This window comes from Procambarus clarkii, chromosome 16, assembly GCF_040958095.1.
Source record: "Procambarus clarkii isolate CNS0578487 chromosome 16, FALCON_Pclarkii_2.0, whole genome shotgun sequence".
Lineage (NCBI taxonomy): Eukaryota > Metazoa > Arthropoda > Malacostraca > Decapoda > Cambaridae > Procambarus > Procambarus clarkii.
The window spans coordinates 32,580,528-32,589,554 of NC_091165.1; the positions used below are offsets into that span (position 1 = coordinate 32,580,528).

The 9,027-nt window shown below is 38.5% G+C and overlaps 1 protein-coding gene across 2 annotated transcripts in view; it reads left to right on the forward strand.

The window, feature by feature from the left end:
* LOC123760108 (dentin sialophosphoprotein) overlaps window positions 1–8,095 on the forward strand; it is a 34,622-nt gene extending 26,527 nt beyond the window's left edge. For both annotated transcript variants that reach the window (XM_045745589.2, XM_045745591.2), the window contains exon 4: window positions 7,264–8,095. In XM_045745589.2, the coding sequence (XP_045601545.2) occupies window positions 7,264–7,376 (113 nt within the window). In that variant the 3' untranslated portion in view covers window positions 7,377–8,095. The remainder of the gene's footprint in view (window positions 1–7,263) is intronic.
* The last annotated feature ends 932 nt before the right edge of the window (window positions 8,096–9,027 follow it).

Genomic DNA, 9,027 nt, shown 5'->3' on the forward strand with positions numbered 1-9,027 from the left:
CATCTTTAGTTTTCCTAATACAAATGTTCAAAGTTCCCAAATTTTTTTTTTCAAATATGGCATGTTTATTGCTATTATAAAATCAATAAATGAACTTAGAGAAAAATGAAAACTCTCAAATGTAGAGACATGCCCTCCACATATACTGTGTAAGTTTCACATAAATTGAATAAAAAATGAATCTGTTTTGTAAACGTTTGTGTCAATTGAAAAAAAACCCAAATGAATGAAGTCTTAAGGTTCTAAAATCTGTGGCTGAGGTTGACATCAACCAATTTTCTCCAAAATTGGCGTCCTTACAGATAGGCTTACGTACAGTCAGGTGTGTAAGTTTGATGCAAATCGCCCGGAAAAAAAATTAAAAAAAAAATTAAAAAGAAAACTTTTTTTTTCTTAAATTTTTTTCCAATTAAACTAATTATAATATTTGTTTAATATATACTATTGTGATAGCAAAGAGTCATAGCTATGATTTCAGTTGACACTTTTGATTGATAATCGATTTTGACCATTTTGGCATAATTTTCACAACTACTTCAATATTTTTTTTCTCCCTTCCTATTTATGCTACGATGCTGAAACTTGGACCAGATGAAACACTTCATATAGAACTTGTCAAAAAAGTTTGATTGAAATCAAACTAGTTTTCATTTGTTGCATTTTTAGGGCAAATTGGAAACTGATGCCCCCCTTAATATGGTTCACTTGTTGTGTGGTCCACTTGTGTGATCCAGCTTGTCATATGAAGGAATTATTAATTGTAAACTGTGACAGAATGGGAAAGTTTTCCACCAGTATGTGAACTCTGTCCCAACGTCGTAAGCAAATCCGCACATTCCCTGCTTTGGCGAAAAATTGTTCGTCAAAAAAGTGAGTGAATCTGGTCTGCAAAGTGTGCGACCTAGCCAGAGATTCATTGAATCAGGGTATGGTGAATCTTAGTTGTACAGTACAACCTCGATTCAACGAATCTCCGGCTAGTTCGCACACTTTTTAGGCCAGATTTACTCATCCGGTTCGACAAACAATGGTTCACTGAAGCGGGGGAATGTTCGGATTTGCATACGATGTCGAGACAGAGTTCACAGAATGGTGGAAAACTTTCCCATTCTATCACAGATTACAATTAATAATTCGCTCATTATGACAAGTTGGATCACAGAAGTGGACCACGCAAGTGACCCACAAGCTTACGATGTTGGACAGAGTTCAGAGTGGTGGAAAACTGTCGCATTCTATCTACAACTAATAATTCCTTCATAAGACAAGTTGGACCACACAACAAGTGAACCATATGAACCAAACACAAGCCAGAATGGTCCACACAACAAGTAAAGCATATTAATCACACACCAGCCAAAGTGGTCTACACAAGTGAACGATTGAGTTTCAATGATTTTAGTTCACTGATTTGTGGCACACATCTTTGTAAATTAATTTAAAGGCTGAAGTGTGAATAGCTAGCGAATGTGTTGAAAATCTTCTTATATATATTTTCTGTGATGAAAGATGATGAGTGAGGGTGGACAGATAAGGGAATACTGTACTGTGAACCTCACTTTACAGTGAGGTTTCACTCACGTTCGTCTGTGTCGTCATAGTTCAGTAACCCATGACTTTGAACGTTTCAGATTAATAAATCATTTCTAAAACTGGTGTTTTAATAACTCTTTATTATCCTAATTAAACTAAACTAAATAAAACCAAAAATATACTGTAATATGATAGATATCTGCTATTTGATTGATTATTCATGTTATTGGCGGCTCACAAGTCCAGCGCGAGTGGACAGGTCTAATCTGTGTCCACACAACACCATGCTTGTTTTGTTCGATTTCGTCACCACAGTTCAGTGACCTACGGCTTCGAAATAATAAAATTAATAAATCCTTAAATAAGTATTTTTTTATAGCTCTTATTATTGTAATGTTGCTAAACTAAATATATAACCCAAAATTATATAATTTGATGTAAATCGAATATTTGAGAGAAATTTGTTACTGGATCTGGCTTAAACACCAGCCTACTATATAGTGTACGCATAGACCTAGTCTGCGTTCGTTCAGTATGCACCCAGTGCCCTTAGTTTTGTCTGTGAGTGACGTACAATATTTAACAGTCGGTGGAAGAATAATTGGGGAATTTACCATTTTTGGACTACAGCTGTATTGTTATACAACAAGATGTCTCAGGGGCTTACTAATAGTGCCTTATTAATGCCAAAAATGAAGCGATATTTTGCAAGAACTTGCAGCAAAAAATCAACCAGCACGAGAACAGCCGTGCTGTTCACCAGCCCAGAAGCAGCTGAAGCCAGAGCAGCAAAGCTGATGCAAAAATCTTAAACATTGTGTGTGGCGTGAACAGATAGAACAAGTGTTAAATTTAAGTGTGTACATAGTGTTAAAATTAAAGTTGCAGTAATTTTAGTGTACAGTAGTTTTCATAAACAGTATTGTAGTACTCAACATACAGCAGAACTACTTAATAATCAACACAGTGTTAACAGTATAATACACTACAGTACATATTTACTGTACAGCATTCACAACTCCACGAGACTTCAAGATGGACATAACTCTAACAATAAGGTAAATAACAAATGTAACTATTTTTTAGTCGGGTAATAATATATAGGTACAGTATATGATATGATAATGCATTTTTATTGTGTACAAGAAAAAAGACACTGACCTAAATGCCTCCTGAAGGTCACCTCTTGCAACGAATCGCAGTGGGGTTGGTCCCATATAGTATGTTGAATCAAGATTGTACTGTAATATGTGAAAATGGTGAGAATCTGTCAAACTGAATTTATCAAGTCTCCTGGGTTGACAAGTCATTTTAGATAATTGAAGGTGAAGTTGTTGACAATGAATATGGGTAGTTCTAATTAATAAATTTTCTTGTATGTTTTAATAAACATTGCTTGGCATTCATACTCGAATATGTGAAAGTTGTAGGTCAATGTGTGTTAGGTCAATAAGTCAAGAAAAATAACCCTCCAAAAAACAAAATAGGGATGCATTAGGGGATAGCTGTTGGCCCCTTAACTAACAGGTCTATATATGAATGAGATTGTGTGGATATAAATAGGAGCTGCCTCGTATGGCCCAATAGGCCTTCTTATAATGAAACATGTATATTGCAGTAAATTTATTGCCCATATGTAAGTGATAAGGCCCTCATCTGGTCCTCACTCAATACAACCTAAATAGACAAAGAATAGACTTTAAATCTGTAAATAAGTCGGCCAAAAAAGTCACAATTTCTACCACCTGTGGCTGAGGCTGATTAACACTTTCGCGCTCTCCGCAAAGGTCACTCAGCCAACCGAATGTGCGCGCTGCGTTTTTATCGCTTAAGCGTAAAAACAAAAATGTGTATACTCTTTTTACTCTTCTGACCTTAGTTCTCATGCTACGTATTTCATTTTGGTACCAACGTGTTCGCAATAAAATTCTCTAGAAGAACATCAGTAAAATAAGTCACGAAACATATAGGGATACTAGCACAAAATAAATAACTACGTAGATGACTCGCCGTGAGCGCCCATCAGCAACAAAATGTTTTTACTCTTGGGATTGTAATCACCTCCACACTTGTTCTACAGCGTTAATTTTGGTATCAATGGACTCGCAATGAAATTCCCAACACGGTGATATGAATATAAGCGTAGAATAATGATGCAGCCCGCCCGCAAGAGTGTGGGAAGTGGTGAAATTGTTACCCGGTATCGGTGACGGGATGACGCACGGCGCTTTGAAAGTTTATACTTATTTCACTCTCATGACATTAATTTTCTATGTACGTCATTCATTTTTGTCAATGTGTTCGCAATAGAATGTTCTATGTGCCCATAGGTAAAAAATATCAACAAAGCGTAAGTTAGAATAGCGACAAATATAAAACAACGCTGGAACATATCAGTGAGCGTCAAACACACACGAAATATTTTTACTTTTTGTTATGTTTGTCAAGTTTATACTTGTTGCACGCAGTTATTTTTGGTTGTATATTGATCGGAATAAAATTCCCTAAACAGACATATGCATATAATACATGATATGGGGGAAGAATTACCAGTATAAACGGCTAAAGTCACCCACCTGCCACCCGTTTGGGACAAAATACCATTTGATCGAAGTTATCCACACCTTTCATGAACTTATTGTACCATGCAGCCTAGTGGTGAGAAAGAGAGCCTCATAGCGCGCAGTTTGAAACAAACCCAAAGTAAATCGGATAAAAATTGAATTTTATACAAATATTTTAAAAGTAGACATAACTTTATGTCCACTATGCGTTTACGTTAGACGAAACCGAACGCGCCGGCGCGTCCAGATAGCGCAAAAGTGTTAACATGTTGACCAATTTTGTTCCAACTTCACATGCTTAGTGCCGGATTGGCATTCTCCAAGATGTAGAAGTCACAAGAAAATCTACAAAGAAACAAAGGAGAGAGAAGAAAGGGTTGTTAGCTTTTTGTACAAGGGACATTGCCATTGGGCAATGTATTTGATATATAAGAAAATACAGCATAACATACTAAACTCATTATTGTGTGAAATCTGGTCCTCCAGGTGGCACCAACTGCAGATCCACTTTGTAGCCTCCTTTGACTATCCTCTTGATTTTCTGCACCGAGTTACGCCTCTTCTCTGGTGCCTTCTGTTCATCTGCCATCTTGAGCCTGTATACTGAAACCAGGGCCCTGTTTTTTCAGAATCATCATGAATGTTATGGTCTTCACTACCTTGCTTTGTCCCTACAGCATCCTCCTTTGATCATTATCCCTCCAGTAGGCCCCGTTTCTGTTCACCACCTTTCTTTTTCTGTAGGGTTAACACTTGCAAGATTGTTACAATACTGTGGATTCCTCGTGTTCCATCTTTTTCCCGTGGAGGGTCCCACTTCCAAAGTTTTGCAAAACCTTGAACCACATGGCAGTCTTCTACCTCTCTTCAGTTCTGAAATACCATTTCCTTTCATAATTTTTGTCACACTTGCTCCATTCCCATCTACACAGATTGGTCTAAGTGCTGATGGTGTAGGCTGCTCTGTTGTCTTTCCTGACCATACTTATGTGTGCCTAGTATCTTTACACGAGAACTTTATGCAGTTTTGTATGCTCTTTTGTCAACTGTTGTTGTGCTGTCAGCATTCCTTTGTTGTTGTTGTTTACTCATAAGAATGAAGATAACTGCAGAAGGCCTATTGGCCCATACGAGACGGCTTCTATTTATATTGTTACAGTCACTATGGACCTGTAACCGGGTTCTTGAAGGATTAACCGCGTTTATAGTATCCGACTCGGTCTGTAGTACCCATTTAAGAAATGGTTGTATAGTGCAATAGAATAAGGGGGAATGAATACAGTTCCCTTCACCAATATATTTTCACTTTCAACGTTAAAATATAAAAAATAGATTATTACTACACTTGTTTACAGAATTGTCACTTTCATACAGGACACTAAAAGCACACACATGCAGTGTTCACCAACCCCAGTGTTTCCACTGTCCAGTACCTTGTCCACTCGTACTGGAAAACACTGGTGAGTTCACCTTTAACGTGGGCCAGCCCACTGACACGGTATCACTACACCTCACTATTGCCTTCCAGCTACTCGCTGGCAGAAGACTTCAGCCACACGCTGATTGGAGGTCACAAACAACCATGTACAGGGGAGCTAACCCCTGGCAAAAGCCTCTAGCGACCGGCTTGCAGCACTTTACAACAGGCACCTTACTATTGTCTGTTACTCTCCTAGGCCAATCCCGGGGTACGCCGATCTCTACTCACACGGCGTAAGTCAGCAGCTAACAAACTGCTCAGGTCGGCGGTGGCTTACCTTAGTCTTCTTCCAGGACCAAGCTGAGAGTACGTGGACTGCCCGAGGTAAACTGCCTTTCTCAGTACACCTGCCTCCACACATCACCTCTGTGGACATAAAACGTCATCAGTTAAATGGACGGTACACTGGGGAAGCCATGAGGTAACACTCATTTACCCTGGGAGTTGACATTATGCTCTGTAGCACAATCTAGGTGGCGCTGGTCTTGATACACCCACCATCAGAGGTCATCCACAACGACCTCTCTAAGGCAGGAAACCAGGGCCATTTGCCGACGTCATACCACTACCAATAGGTGGTGTTGCCCACGTAGCATCCAATATCAGGGGGGTTGGAGTGCAGATCCATGGATGACGCTGGACTTTACATACCACACTCAGACGATGGTGTTGATACAGTAACAATATCCACCCAATCTCATTCATAAACGTCTAACCTATGCTTGAAACAATCAAGGGACATAAGAACCTTACTCGCAGTGCCTTCATGGCTGGGGAGTCCTTGCATCCAGTCCATCCTGTGGTGGTCAACACGTTTAACTCGTGGGCTCCTAATAGAGCACCACTCTACCCCTTATCTTCCATCCAAACTGCATTGTCCTTACCAATAGATTCTTTAGTAAGTCCGATACACATGTCTTATGCACTTTTGCTCTGCTTTTGCATTTATTGACACCCTTAGTGATATTTAGTGCCTTTTGAATATCCTACGACTTTGATGTTGCTGCATAGTCTTCCTGGCTCAATGCCTTTTTTATATAATTATTTGATTACTATGCTTGTCAACAATAGATCTCATATAATTTAGAGGATCTTCTCTGCTGCCATTTTTGTAGATTGGAGGTATGTTAGCCATTTTCCATATCACTAGTTGTCTTGTGCAACGATGACTTGAGATATCAGCCGAAACTTGAGTGCTAAGCTCATATGTGCACTCTTCTAGAATCCAAAGTGAAACTCTATCTGGGCCAACTGCTTTGTTCCTACTTAGTTCCTTGAGCATTATTCCACTTCGTCTCGAGACACTGCTTTTTACTGTTAGTTTCTGAAATTTGTAAGGTACCTTTATATGGATCTCTTGAAAACTTAATTCTGTATAAACACACAGGAACTACTGGGAATGCATTTAGTGTTTCACACATTTCCTTTTCATTATCCGTGAATTTGTTTCCCATTTTCAACTTCTGAATTTTATCCTTTACCTGCAGTTTGTTTTTAACAAATTTAAAGAGTAGGCTTGATTCTGTTTTACATTAAATTTGCTATCATTTGTGGACATTTGTCCATTATCCCTTTCTTGAAGTGTGTTTTTCTCACTGCCATGTAGTTGTTAGTTGCTGCTTTGTGTTGCTGGTATGTTCATGGGTTATGCATTTTTTGTGATCCTAACACTAATTTACTTTGCAGAGAAGCGCGCGGCAGAGGAAGATTCTGATGACGTTAAAGAAGTCTCTCCGCCTAAGAAGGCTAAGATTTCCGAGTCTGAAACGACGGAAGCTGTTGCCGAGGCCACAGCCTAGTCCTTAGTATCTCACTGTCCTCTTGTCATATTGCTCATGGAGTATTCTTTTTTTATGTATTGTATACAACTTTGCTACTCTCTTGTGTGTACTTGGCATTTTCACTAGCATCTAAAGTAATTTTTCCTACCTGTGTACCTGTCAGTTTTTTAGATTCGTGTATTTGTAAGAATGTATGTGGAAATGAGGGCGGGCATTTGATGTATGCACCATGTACAAATGTAGACAGGTGCAAATCTCTAGCTTCCAAAAGTCATTGGCTGGAAATTATTTCTGTAGTATAATTTTTGCTGTTCAGTGAAGTAAAGTTTTTCAGTGGAAATTTTTTTAAAACTACTTTAACCATTTATGAATGGTAATTTAAGGTATTTCCTAACCAGCTGCCACTTTGCTTGTAAATTTCCTGTGTTGAGTGGGGTGCAAGAGATTTTCTATAGGCTGAACTAATTAATATTTGCTGTGTTAGGTCTAGTATAGCACCAATTAGAAGTTTGACCTTTATTTATTTTCTAAGTCATGTTTGTAAGTGTTGGAATGCAAGTAAGCTCCATCTCCACACCATGCAGGGAAGGATCGAAGCTTTAGTTTTAATTTGTACACAAGTCAACATTCCGTTTTGTTAACATGACCGTTTTTTGAGGTTACTGTGTAACCTGCCTGGCTGAAGTGAGTGATTTGAATGGTACGTAGGATTATTTTTCAAATAAATAACAAAGTTTTTTGTTAACTCAATCTCCCTAAATTTTATTTTAGAATGTCTGCACTGCAGCAGTGATATCAAAGGAATGTTTTGATCATGTATATCATCAGAGGTGGCTAAGGTAGCAACTTCTTGACCAAAACGTGGCACAAACCTTTCCATAAACTCTTATCTCACCCTCCTATGACCTAACTCAAGCAGCAATAGACCAGTAGATCCAACCTTTGCTGTTTATGGAAAGGCTTGTGGTACAAACCTTGAACAAGAGAACCTCATACATTTTACATTAAATTATGGTGTATAATTTGATACCTGGTAAACTGTTATATTTTTGTTTATTTAGTTAAGTACTCAAGAAAGGTACTTGCCTTCCTGGGTGCTATCTTGTATGGAAAAATATTATGCTTAGTGGGTATAGGTATAATATTTTTATTATACTTAAGACTATCGCCATCTTTTGGTACTGTATTAAATTCTTCCATGCTTGGTACCATCTTATAATTTCTTACTTTGATTTAGTTTGAAACTAAATTGGCTGACAGTACATGTACTGTGGTTTGGTCAATTAGTGTGTTGCTAAAATTTGGTCATATTCACTCAATTTTGAGGGAGTCACTTATCCCTCAATAACCCCTCCCTTTCCAGCCCATTGTCGTTGTGAGGTGGCTTGGTAGGAGGATGTTATGCTCAGTAGAACAATATTCTCTGTCCTTTGAAGCCTTATGCTCCTGCTGCTGTCTATACTAATTTTGCTGGTTGCTTTTTCCTTTTCCTTGTTTCATTTTTCCTCCCCACCTTTCCTCTTTAATTGTTCCTTCCAGCTGACTTTTTGTCATTCTTGAGTATTCTTTCCATTGCCTTCTGTTTTGATGCTGGCTCTTTGGAGATTCACACACTTAACCGTAGAACTGTGGTATCTGACGGTGTCGAGCGAGGGGGGACGCTTTTATT